This window comes from Clytia hemisphaerica, unplaced genomic scaffold, assembly GCF_902728285.1.
Source record: "Clytia hemisphaerica strain Z4C2 unplaced genomic scaffold, Clytia hemisphaerica genome assembly, whole genome shotgun sequence".
Taxonomy (NCBI): Eukaryota; Metazoa; Cnidaria; class Hydrozoa; order Leptothecata; family Clytiidae; genus Clytia; species Clytia hemisphaerica.
In genome coordinates, this window is record NW_027103260.1 from 410797 (window position 1) to 424423 (window position 13627).

The 13627-nt window shown below is 33.7% G+C and overlaps 1 protein-coding gene across 1 annotated transcript in view; it reads right to left on the reverse strand.

The window, feature by feature from the left end:
• Window positions 1-13627, reverse strand: part of LOC136798956 (uncharacterized) — a 35255-nt gene that overhangs the window by 16746 nt on the left and 4882 nt on the right. The window contains exons 2-6 of the mRNA XM_067055644.1: window positions 6237-6463; window positions 4561-5552; window positions 4168-4288; window positions 3072-3362; window positions 1992-2104 (exon numbers count right to left, since the gene is read on the reverse strand). Of these exons, the coding sequence (XP_066911745.1) occupies window positions 1992-2104; window positions 3072-3362; window positions 4168-4288; window positions 4561-5552; window positions 6237-6435 (1716 nt within the window). The 5' untranslated portion in view covers window positions 6436-6463. The remainder of the gene's footprint in view (window positions 1-1991; window positions 2105-3071; window positions 3363-4167; window positions 4289-4560; window positions 5553-6236; window positions 6464-13627) is intronic.

Consider the following 13627-nt stretch of genomic DNA (forward strand, 5'->3'; position numbering starts at 1 on the left):
TTTGGTAGATTATAAAAGAACAGAATAATAAATAAGGAAAATTGTGGAAATAAAAAAACACAAGTTTGTGAGAAAGCTTCAATCCAGTGGTAATTTTCTGTTTTCTTTTGCTGACAAGTGAATAATACTCTATAAAAAAACTTCAACTAAACATCTAAAAATCAATCCGATGATGATTTCAATAAAAATATATATAAAGAATGTTGCAAGGGCTTTACAAAAGATCGATAAAATCATGTTATATGATCAAGCTCATGTGTAATGTAAACATGGGAAAAATTGCATCTTGCATGTCTGAAGGTCAAACGAGAAGTTCACGTCAACATCTTCTACAGCATGAAGTTTATAGACCTAGGCTTTGCAACAACTAAATGAGAAAACAAGAGCTATAATACATCTCGATTATGATTTAGCCTAAGAGAAATCACTATCATTATAAAAATAACCACAAACTCAAAAGTAAATTTGCAAACGTTTTTTTTTTTGCCTAAAAGAGTTTACAGCCGGTAGTTTGACGGACGTTTGATCCTATGTAACACTACCGCCAATATTTTTTCCGCCATACAGTGCATATCCCACTTTTACCATCCCTTTGTCTAACGGATGATAACATCGTTAATAATAATAGAGTAGCATCGGTATTGATGCTATCACTAAAACTAGTAAAATAGAAAGGTTGTACTTTTTCTAAAGCTCGATAACCTTTGTGCACAGGTAGTATAGGCTATTGAGCTAATCAAGCTTGCATACTTAATTGCTATAATGGTTAATTATGTGAATGAAATATACTATTGTAAAGACTGCATAATACAAATAATATAAAACTGAATAGCAAGCACCTCACCAAAAAATGGGATTTTTGATTCCGTTTCTTGGTGAGTTCCACTTTGATGGTTTTCGTAAAATAGAAGCCTTTCAAGTGTTCTGACGCATATTCGATATTTTGGCTACTGCAAGAGCTTCAAAAGTTTAAAGTGACGTCAAAAAATCGGAGCCCGGAAATCTGGGCTCAAAACATTCTAAAAAAGTCGCCAAGTGGAATAGACGTTACGGCGTAGAAAAAAAAACGTGACGTCTAGTATAGGCTACCAACTGAAGTGTTCACCATAGATAGTAATATCCATTTTAGATCCAAGTTTTATAAATATTCCAATCCAATAACCGCTAAACGAACTTAAAAAATCTTCAATTAGCTAACTCTCCCAACTCCCCAAAAATATACTAATAATTCAGTCCTTCGAGATGTTCGATCAGCTTCTTTAGGATTTTTTCGATAAACTTTTTACCACATATGCGTAGATGATGTTATCTATGCTAAATGAATCGTCTCTCAAAAAAAGAGGGATTATCTGGAAATTTTAGGGATATGAATCAAAAGCTGATAAAGATTGAATTCTGTTATAAAAACAATGACAAATCTTTCCTACGTTTTCTCCAAGTACAATGGATCACATACATTTTGCTTAAATACAGATTTTATCCATTTGAAATAGTTTTGCGTTGCCTACTCAGGAACGTAAGAAGGAATACGAAAGTGATAGACGGAAGAATGAAAAATGTGGCATAGTCATCCACTCTGCCGATAAAGAGAAACTTTAGTATACATCCTCTAACGGACCTACGAACTTCTTAAGAGAATGCGTGCCGTGCGAGGAGTAATGAGAATCTACTCAGATATTGTGAGCATAAAAGTTCATGGTTTTGTGGAGGAGACTTTTAAAAGCTATGGGGCAACCACGAGTATGGTATGAGTGGTTACGTTTCAATTTTGCTCCGTAAATTCTATTTACAGTACATTTTCACATGTCAAAGTGATTTATCAGAATAATGATAAGTTTCGCCACCTTTTCATGATCGAGAAATAATTTAAACAAAGTAAAATGCCTTCGTTAAATTTACATCAAACTGTTTTAAGTTCCTTCTTCGTTTTCCACTACCGAAACCGTCAAATAAATTCTTCAAATTTTTCGAAAATACTGGTTGGAACTTACCGGTGAATTGGACTTTCTTGACGAACCAAAATCACTGAGTGGTAACGTGAACGATTTGAATCCCATTCCTCCAAAGGTTGGACGGCGATCTTTATCCGAAGGTTTACGCAAATCTATATTGAATATAAACATTGGAAATTTCTCTACTTATTTTCATTTCGATTTCATGGATTTTTGAGGGTACAAAAAAAACAAAATGGTACAAAATAGATGGCTTTTGTAGTGAGTTCCATAGGGAATTTCCTTGAAGATCTAGGAGTAGTAATTTGAAACTTTTTATAGCACTGAGATGTTAAAAAGTGTGAAAAGGACCTGACAAACTCGTGAGACCAATTTTGCAGAGGTTTAGTAGACTAGGTCAATTTTACACATGTTACTAAGACTTAGTAAATTAGGTTACTTTGAGAAACATTTTTGTTAGATCTATCAAATGAGGTTTTCAAAATCTGAAAGATAGCTCTACTAGTCTAGTAAACTAGTCGGTTATTACTTATAACCTTATAATAAAACTGTCAATCAAATAGTGTAAACACTAATTAAATATTCAGCACGAGTGAGAGAAAAGGAAAATAACTTCCAACGCCTTTTTTTCTTCACCTAAAATCGTAAGGAGAGACATACAGATTTCTGTATGTCTGACCCGTGCGGGATTGCATTTATTTTTCTTTCTGTTTCTTACGTTTTTAGAAATTCTCATTTATTTATATGTTCCCATGTTCAATGTTACTATGAAATATCATTTAGTCAAAAAAGTTGGATGGTTTCTCAACAACCTAAAAAAAAGTTGTAAAATTAAATAACGTTTTTTGAGGAAGTAGCTTCTAGTCGTTGAAATTCAGAAAAGAGACGCAACTTCACCCCTTCGATTCTTTTTATTTGGAGCTTGATTTTTTGTATATGGGTCTGCTTTCAACGACTAGTTTACTAGTCTATAGCTTTACCAACTGATCAATCAAAATTTACACCAAAGTAAGAATTGGATGATACTGGCTTTTTCCAACATTTAGGGAGAACAGACTGTTAACTAATGACATTGAATTAGTTATTTGCAGCATGGATATCCAGCCTAGCCTAACTTACCTCTATCCGTTGAAAAGGTTTGCGATGTTTTAAGGCTGACTCCAGTCACAGGTGCTGCAGGCTTCTTGCTATCGTCATCAACTAAACTATACATTGAATTGGTCTTGAATAGGGCGTCAGTATGATCTAATTCTCCTTTGGTTGTTGCAGGAGAAATATTCTGGTCAGCGTGAAGAGTTCCAACAATGTCTTCACCGACATCTACACTTTCACCATCACCAGCAACATCATCATCACCAAATATGCTAGATCCATCGGATTCAGCGTCGCTTTCTCCACCGTCTGCTTGGTCTACAAAAAATGACGTATAGTTCTTTATAAGCAATATTGTTGACAAGTAGAGGGAGAGGAGAAGGAGGATCGTAAAGTCTTCTAGCAAAAATCAGAAAACACATATTTCCTATAAGCAGATTCATGTAAAAAAGTCACGAGAAAACGCTCTGATTGGATGATTATTGCGCACATAAGAATATTTTTTTCAAAATGAGTTAAATCTTTGCATGTCTCAACCAATCAGAGCTTTATCCGGCGTTTTTTCGTGACTTTTTTTATAAGAATCTGTTGACAGAAAATTTGTGTATTGGATACATAAGATACAGATCTATGTCTACCGATAAGATGTAAGTTGCTGCAATAGTCTGTACAGCGGTTTTGATAAATCTTCGAGATGTTATTATAAGTAATCGCGGACCAGAGCAGAGCTAAGTATTTCAACTTTCAATGTTCAAACTGCTTAATACACCTCCTTCTCACAGACCCGATAGGATTTTTAAGCCAGGGGAGGTAAAAATAATGAAACTGGATGGGGATTGATATTCCCATATTTTTTTATGGCTGGGGATTCGAATTCCATTGTTTTCAAGTCAGAAAATCTTTGTAGTTACCAGATTTTTTTATTGGATTATTTTCAGCAGTGACAAAAATTAGAGGATAAATTTCCACTGGGGACGATATTTTGGATAATTTTTTCAAGGTTTTGAGCTTGTTCAAAATAGTTTGGCTGGTTAAGCTTTTCACATTGATTGTTGAAATTTAAGCATCGTTTTATAGATCTGGATAGAACATCATTATCATGATATTTAAAAAAAATTCTCACCTATCTCGAGATAGTCATCATCCAACTCATCGACATAGACCACCATTTTGCCATCTGTATTATCATCGCCTTCGCTTTGATGTTGGTGTGGCTTGTCCTTTCGTGGAGCTATAGTGATCACCTATACAATGAATCAATGATATTCAAAAAATCATATTCAGCTAAGAATCTGATGAACAATTTTCTGACAGAAGAAAACTTTCGAGGTCTAAAATAAAGAATGGAATCGGACAGCTGTAAATTATTTTTGAATATCAACATTTTTCACAACATCAGCTCGCTTGTTGAGATAATGTACAATCTATCTAAGGTAAATTTTACAACTTTACATTGCTATAATCTAGTCTTTTTCTAGAGTTCGGTACAACAAATTATCAAGAAAATTCAAATTACCTGCATCGCTTCACCAGATTTGGTTTGTTCCACTGATAGGTTCACAACAGTGCTGGATTGAAATTGTCTGTGTCTGCCAGAATCTGTCAAATGTTGCCTTGGAGGAGGATGTTCCTCAATCACTCCAAAAGCCTTTTTGAACCTACCAAAAACATTGGCAAATGAAAATGCATTGGATTCTTTTTGAAGTTTTTTAGCTTCAGTTCGATCTATGATATCATAGTTATTTAAGATATCTTCGTTTTTAGAGTGCAATCTCTTTTTGCCGGGTGACTTCTTCTTAGGACTTGGTGGAGCCAGCTTTGGAGAATCTTCAGATTGAATTTCTGTGGTGTTTCCATTGCTAGATGTTTGAGTTTCAGGTGTTGTGATAGCCATGTTTTGGCCAATACTGGGTAACATTTCTTCCTCATCTTCGTCCCTACTTACAGATATTGAAGGTGTTAAATTGAAATTCACTTTACTGCGTGGTGAAGGATTTTCTATGGATGATTGATCAGCATTGTTGTCAATATTCGGTGTTTCTGATGTAACTTTAACATCATCTTCAGCATTTTGAATTATATTTGTTTCAATGATTGTGGCTTCAGTAGGAGTGGAATCCTCATTGATATTTTGAACAGGATTTAATTCACTTGTCTCTGGGGTTGGGGTCGATATTACTGGATCTTTGTCAACCAAAGAAGCTCTTACTACACTGATGTTTGTTTCAGATACTCCTTCAACAGTTGATGACATTTCTGGAGCATTTTCATCAACAGTGTCCATTCTTGTAAGGATTTTCGCTTCTAAAACAGCATCGGACTCCATTTGGCTAACATCTGAATCACAAACTTCCAAAATGGTACCTTTTTCAAGATTTTGAGCGTCCTGTTTGTCTGTATCGACGAATTGACCAAAATTGATTTCACACGAGCCTTTTACAACAAAATCATTTGAAATATCATCTTCAATAACGACTGGCTTGTTTCTTGATAGACTAATTGGCACATCTATGAAGAAAAAAACAGATCACTCTATCAAAAAATGAATTGTTGTAATAATGCACAGCTTGATTTAAATCTGTTAAAGTTGTTTATGTTTATCTAAAGATAATCGTTTTCCAAGATGAATCTGTCAAAATGGACAGTCTGTACTTTATAATTTGGCAAATTTCGAGAGAAAATACATGATAGTTTCCCCTTTTTGCAAATCTTCCTCTAAGTAGGTTCATGATATCCTTATTCCTTAACTTATGGAATAGATTAAAGGAACCAGATGAAAAGGAATATTTATTCATAGCTACCATGGGGCCGTCACTGAACAATCAACTAGAAACAAAACAGATACAACTTTTCAGAAATGGCATTACTTGAATATACCCTAAAGAATAATTTTATATGCATCATTTACGTTTTTATCGATTTCTTTGTATAGAGCTTTTATGAATGAATTTTTTACTTGTAAATAATTAGGCAATTTTTTCAACATAGAATTTTGATAGAAAGTTTGTGATTTTTTACCAAAGGAATTCATTACAATACTCCTTTCAGACTTAAGTTAAGTGGACCATTGGCCAATAATCAAATTTATCATAACAAAGCCTTAAAAACGGCTTACTGTTTGAAAGAAATTGATCAGAGTTGGGTTATTAAAAAAAACATAAGAGTTTCTAACAAATTGTTAAAATGTCATACTTGAGTCATCATCACCAGAATCTGATGATTCACCAACATCATCAACATCTAGTGTTGGTATTGCCACAATGCCATCACTGGAATTGTTGTCGACCTCGTTCTCTGTTTCTATAGGTGGCAAATCATCTAACAGAGCTAAAGTGATTGGATCATCTTGTCGGGTACTGATGACAATTTCATCTTCTAGTGTTAAGCTCATTTTTTCTTGTTTTACATTTGTTTTAAGTCTAATAGGAAAGAAGATTCAAGAAGCTAAGAAAGAAGATTCAAGAAGCTAAGAAACATGTTCAAGTGCATACAGCCACAACAATTCTGTAGATTGCCAAACTTCTTCTTACAAAGAAAACAGGTGAGAATTGTTGTAAATTTCTGGTTAATTATTCAACAAAAAGATAATTACTGCACTAAATTAACAAGGGGGGTTTTGGTACTTAGTAATGAGTAATTTTAATTATCTTTTGAATCTTTTTTGAAATTATTTGTTATTTTTCAAAAAAAAAAATTCTTGATTGAAGAAGTTCAATCATTTTGCAGGCAATGGAATGTCATCAAAATGCTTGCTGAATTCATTAAGTAACATATTGAAAAGTATTAATTTGAAAAATGAATTTTATGTTGCAAAAAATCAGCAATTGGTGAGAAAAAGGTCCCAAGAAGACAAAACTTGTCCTGAAAAGAACAAAATAAGGTGGTCTTTGTGTCAAAATTTCACCACAAGGTCTAGTACATGGTGTACTAAAATACTACTTCCCTAAAATGGGGTGGCACTACAGTAAACCAAGAAACTCAAAGATATAATTAATTCATTTTGTAGCTTTGTGTGAAGCCATTCTGTGAAATCTGGTAACTTGCACAAGTGGAGGGGAACTTGCATAGCCATTGCCTGACCAATCAAAGTAGCAAAATTACAAAACAAATAAAACAGTGCAAGAACTATGTAGATCTGCTCGCAGCTTTACTCATTTTAGAATCTGATATTTGCTGCCCAAAGAATTTTTGGCAACAGAATTGCAGGTAAATAAAATAACATGGTTGGATAGTAAAAAATCATGCAAAATCACAGGTTTTAAGATGACGGGAATTCAGATGTTTATCCATGGCTGGTGGAGGTGTAATCTTAAATTTCATAATGATATTAAACATAATTATGTATGACATCACCTTTATGATGAGAAGATATACATTTTGCAACACAAAAATTTTGCAAATCAGGCTTGTTTTGATTTAACTTTGTATTTCAATGACCAGCCAGGTCACTTATTTGAGGGCTGTGCTTGTTGTCTCCACTGATGCAAGTTTTTTTGCAGTTTAGTAGTGGAAATCTAAGGTGGGCCAAATAAGAAGTTTCAATTTTATTAACATGAAAACATACAAAAATAACTTTTGCATTCCATAATTGATGCTACAAATCCCAAATTTTGTCAAACAATTAAATTTTTCAATTTTTGGACCTACCTTGGAGACGCTATAAATTAACCCATGTCCATCTGTCTGTTGTTATGAATAAATAGAATTCAATGTTATGCATTTAACACATTTATAATTGATATCTACGTGACGTGACCATTAAACAATCACTCAGAACACAAATAGTGACGATCTATTAAAATAAGTCGTTTGTTTCTTATAAAAAAAACGTTTAGAAACCAAAATTTCGTGCTCTTGAAATATTCTTTCATATTCAAGAATTTGTGAGCAAAAACAAACATCTATCTCATCAAAAAATTGAGTAATTTGGCTAAGAACATTGATGTATGCTTATTAATAGTGATTCTTATAGATAAAGATGCGTTTTTGAGCTGAAAAATTCTTTTTTTACAAATATCTGCTTGAGCCATCTTTTACCTACTTTCATGCAAAAAATCAGAAAAAAACAATGATCCAATATTTCACAAAGTCATAAGAACCCTTTTTTGGCTGTTTTTTAGCTGAAATTTACCCCAAAAATTCTTTTTCGAAAAATCGAGCTCCGCCAAATTCGAGGGTTTATAGTTATGCATGTTTGTGCAATAAATCATAAAGAATGAAAGAGCCAATCTCGAGAAAAGCTAATATCTAAGTAATTGATAATGTGCTTATAAAAAAATATCGAATTTGGCCAGTTTTTTTTATAAAAACACGCTAAGCAACCCAAATTTCCTGTCTAAACACACATATTCTACAAAAGTACGCCCTCATGAGCAAAAAAAACATTGAAGTAATTTGACTAAGAACATTGATGTATGCTTATTACAAGTGATTCTTATAGATAAACATGCGTTTTTTGAGCCAACAAATTTTTTATGCAAAAATCTGTTTGAGCCATCTTGGTACCCTACTTTCATGCAAACAATCAGAAAAAATTAATGATCCAATTTTTCACTAAGTCCAAAAAACCTGTTTTTTAGCCGTTTTTTGGCCCAAATTTGGCCCAAAATTTTTTTTTTCGAAAATCGAGTTCCGTCACATTTTGTCCACCACCATTTTGCACCTTTGTACCAAAAATCAAAAGATTCCTATGATTTAATCCCGAGAAAAGTTGATAACAGACGGACGGACGGACGAACACAGGTTAATTTATAGGACCTCAAGGTAGGTCCAAAAATTTGGTCTACTGTATAAGTAACCTTTCCTTTATATTTCATTGAAAGGAGGTTGTCACATTCATTTGCGGCAAGTTTTTCCACGTGCTGGCGACTTACAGTAGACATAACATTAAATTACACCGGTCTTTTGGAACTGAGTTTTACCAATCTCTACATCCCATATTGATATATTTGTTCTCAAATGATAACTGAAAAGGCAAAATTAAGTTCCAATTGACATTACTAAAGTGGTACCTTTCTTATAAATTATTCAATAAACGCCACTTTCTTTTAAACGCCCCCCTTTGAGTAACACCCCTTCTAAAATCTAAAACATTTAATGAGCACCGAGCATTTATTCAAATAATAAGGCACTGACATTAGATCAACTTACGGTACCGATTTGGAAAGAATAAGAAAAATTGACACTCATTTTTAAAATTTTTCATACTGTTTATCAAGCGCTTGAGGAGGTTTTAACAGTGTAGGTATAACAGAGGGGGGGGTCGGTACTAAAATCCAAGACATATATGAGTACTAAAAGGTTTTTTGACGATTTTTGACATACCCCACCTAGTTTTGGAAAAAGGAATTTTAGTACACATGTACTAAAATTTATTTATTTGACATTTTAGCATAGTGACCACCTAAATAAGGCTTATTTTGGAATTCAGTTCGGAGAATGCAGGTCTTTGGACTTTCAACAAAATGCCAACTCTGGTTATTTAAGCTGTCAATGAACCTGATCTATCTCTATCCATTCTAGATAAAAACTCAGAAACAGTCAAGACACTTTTGCTCTGCTCTACTTTAGTTATTGCAAAGATTGATTGGTTATTTTTCATCTCTAATTATTTAACAGCTTATCATTTCTTTTCTATCCAGTTATCCATGGTTCTTTACAAAAACAAAGCATTCAACTATGAAAAAAAAATTTATTCCAGAAAGCAGAACTGTTGGATGATGGAGTGAAATTTTTAAAAATGGAATTTTGAGTGGGGCTAAAATTCAAGGGTATTTTACCACCGGGGACAAAATTTTTGCTTAATTTGTGACACAGGGGTGTTTAAATCTTATTCATTTTTCCTAAAATGCTCGGTTAATAGTTACATTTCCTAAAATTTGGTGATTTTTAGTACTCATGTACTAAAATTTTTCTTAAATTTCTTGAAGACCCCACACTACTACTAGGTCTGAAAACATCAATTGTGGACACGGTTGATGTTTTTTATCCACAGTCAATCATTTTTATGGACAGTTTTTTCTTTTTCTTGACTGTTGATGCCAGGAAATAGACAGCCAATACTTTTCATGAACTGTCAAGATTATTAAATTGACTGTCGATGTCTGATATATTGACTGTCGATATCTGATATTGACTGTTGATAGCTTTTATCTTGACTGTCAATCTCAGAAATCGACAGTCGATCTCAGATATTGACAGTCAATTTAATAATCTCGACAGTTCATAAAAAGTATTGGCTGCCTATTTCCTGGCATCAACAGTCAAGAAAAAGAAAAAACAGTCCATAAAAATGATTGACTGTGGATAAAAAACATCAACCGTGTCCACAATTGATGTTTTCAGACCTAGTAGTGCCACCTAATTTGGGATTTTATAACACATGGTACTAAAATGCTTTAAGGCTTTTTTTGTAATACCACCACGTCACTAAAAGTCATGATGTCTGAAATTTTAGTATCGACCCCGACCCCCCCCCCTGGGTATAAAAGTAAAATATTGTTTTTAAATTAAAATAAAATTTTGACTCATTTATCTATATGAACAAATTACTTTCCTTACATTTTTGTCTGAATATGAAAGTCTTTTGTTCCTTCCTCAAATCAAAGCATAATATTTTTCTTTGGGGTCTATGATTTTACTTTGATTATGTGTTATGTATTGACCAAACTATAGCAAAACTTCCAGTTCAAAAGACTCCAAAATAAAAGCATTAATGCTTCAAGTAGACTATTTATTGTATTCGAGAAATCACTTTTGTATTGCTTATAACGTCATTATCGTCATATCATGGACCATTCACCTCATTTATCCATGTTTATTATGCTTGGTACAGTTAAATTAATTTACTTTAAGGGAGACAGACATATTTTTCAAAAGTGTTTAAAACACAAGTCGTTTTTTTGCGTCTATAAACTCAGCATTTAACAACACAAATGAGCCACAATTTCTGCAACAGAGACCATGACAAATGAAATTTCACTGCTAGCACGCCCCTTTCTAATTTTTTTGTTCTTCTTCAAAATGGTTGACGCTGATTGGAGAATTATAGTGTCCACTGCCAAACTGCCCACCGCCCCAATATAATGAACAAATTATGAGCAATGTAATTTGGCACAATTACAAGCATGTAATTTGCCGCATGGGTGACATCACACAATCTATCGTGATGCTGTAAATTTCTTCTTCTTCATTTTCAAGTTGGGGGAAAGTTGAAAATGGTACCAAAATTTAGCTCACGAAAGCCACCATTCAAATTTACAAACTTTGGGAGCCCCACAACTTGCTATCAATTTCAATTGAAGTTAACGATAAATTTCTTTGATCTAAATTGACTATTTTTATTTGTTGAATACGGTAATTCTTTTACAAAAAGTCAAGCTCAAAAAGAAAGCTGGACTGATTATGTTTATACTACAAAGATTTTGATGATATTAAAAAAAAACCTTATTACACAAATATTACTAGTCATTTATCGACACGAATTGAAAAATTTTGTGTTAATAAAATCCCCCTTAATTAAAACCAGCCGTGTCCTTGAAGAAGCAAATAAAATGTGTGTTAATTTTTTGCGTGTCAATTTCAAGGCCATTGAATACTTGCCTAATAATATTTGTGTAAAAAGGTAGTCAGGGATTGAAACACTAAAATTTTGATTTAAAAAATCACTAATGACTAATGGTAAGTAAATTCTTCTTCTCATCCTACTTTCCTCGACTTTTAATTTTGACGTTATCGATTCAGATCTAAGCAGCAGCAAAAGGAAAAATAGAAATATAGCCTGACGCCTGACGGTGTCAATTGAACAAGTTTGATTGATGTTCGAACGAAAATTGCAATCGAACCAATCGCATGTAATCTCGCAATCTCGAGTCTCAATCGAACAGCCAATTCCTGGGTAAAATTTGATTGTGTTCGATTGAGAATCGATTAGTTTGATTACGATAATGTTCAATAAGATTGATTGCAATCAAATTAGCCCACTCCTCTGGAGTGAGGAGGCTTTAGTCTGGGCAGCACGTTCGTTTGTGCAGGGTAAAATGGCGAAATGCAAAATCGATTTAGGCAAATTCTTTTTGAAAAATGACCCTACAAGATTTAACTATATCTTTTTATTCCATGAAGTAATTACTTTCAAATTAAAAAAATATATTGACAATGAATGGGTAAGTTTTAAATCTAAACATGAATTGCATAGCTTTTAGCCAAAAAATAGGACTTTAGGACCAGAAACAGTTAAAACCAGCTTTTCCAATTTTCATTGAGTTACAGGAATTTATTCCTTTTTTGTTTTGATCTGAAATTTTCAGGAGAGGTGGCCAACATGGTTCCCTCGCTAATGTCAAGACAGGGTGGGACGGCGGTAACAGAATTATAGTTTCTAAGTAAAATCTTAATTATCACCCAAAAAAAATAATCACCCTTTTTTGCCCATATCTTTTAAATAAATAGTCCCAGCCTTATGCCCCCTTCAGTAAAGCTTCCTATACCTTAGGAAGGCTTTTTCTTCAGAAAAACCAAAAACATTGGCCTTAATCGTTTGCTTTCAGTTCCTGTAGCCAGTAGTGTGACCGCCCTATTCTATTTCATTTTGCGCGGGTTTTTCAATAGAGATGTCACATGACTCAAAGCCAGTGTCTTAAATTTCCATGTGAACTGGCACAAAAAATAATTCTCATTCTAAAACAAGATGGCGGCGAGAAAAGCATGTCTTTTTGCTTTGGATGAAAGGTTGTAAATCCTGGTTGATTTTAAGGTTTTATCTTATCTTCCCTCATTTACTTTAATTAGTAGAGGCTTCTTCAATGTTTGGGGAAGGTAAGTCTATAAAAGTTAAAAAAGTGTTCAAGAAAGTATTTTTTGTGCTCAAGATTTTTTTTCTTTACAAATTGTTGTCTTCGATCTTAAATAGATGAACGAGTATTTCACTGATGGTTATGATTTTTTCACAGAACATAGCTAAACTATTTACTGTAAGAGCTTGGACTTTTTTACAGAATTTCAAAAAATTTGTTAGTTCTGGAGATATGTGTCGCTGCAAGCGATTTAGAGCACATTCAAGATCGGCCAGGATCGGCCAAGTAATTCTACGGCCAAAACCGGCCTAGTTCGGCCAGGTCCGGTTCGGATCGGCCAAGTCCGGTCTGGATCGGCCAATAACGGCCAGGTCCGGTTTTGTTAAGTTACAAACCTGATAAAACAAAAACAGTGATGTTCGGCCAATGTAAGACCGGTCTAGGCCGATATGGTCCGGCCCAGAACGTTTTACGGAAGCCGAAATACTGATTATAAGCAAAATTGTTTTCAAACAGTTTTTTCGTCGTAAATGACATACTCCCCTGTATTTCATAACCTTGACTCACTCGCTCTTATGAATCCATTTAGAAAAGATTATTAGAAATCCTCCTTAGAATAGAATTGCACTGTGTCCCTTCGTTAGTTTATTTAGACATCCCTGTTTCATTCACATATATCTCCCCTGTTATAACTAGCATGTCAATATTTTTCTTCGTATTTCATACACAGCTAGTAAAGTAAAACCAAAACCAAAAGGAACAATTGGTTGTTTCGACCTTTTAACTAAC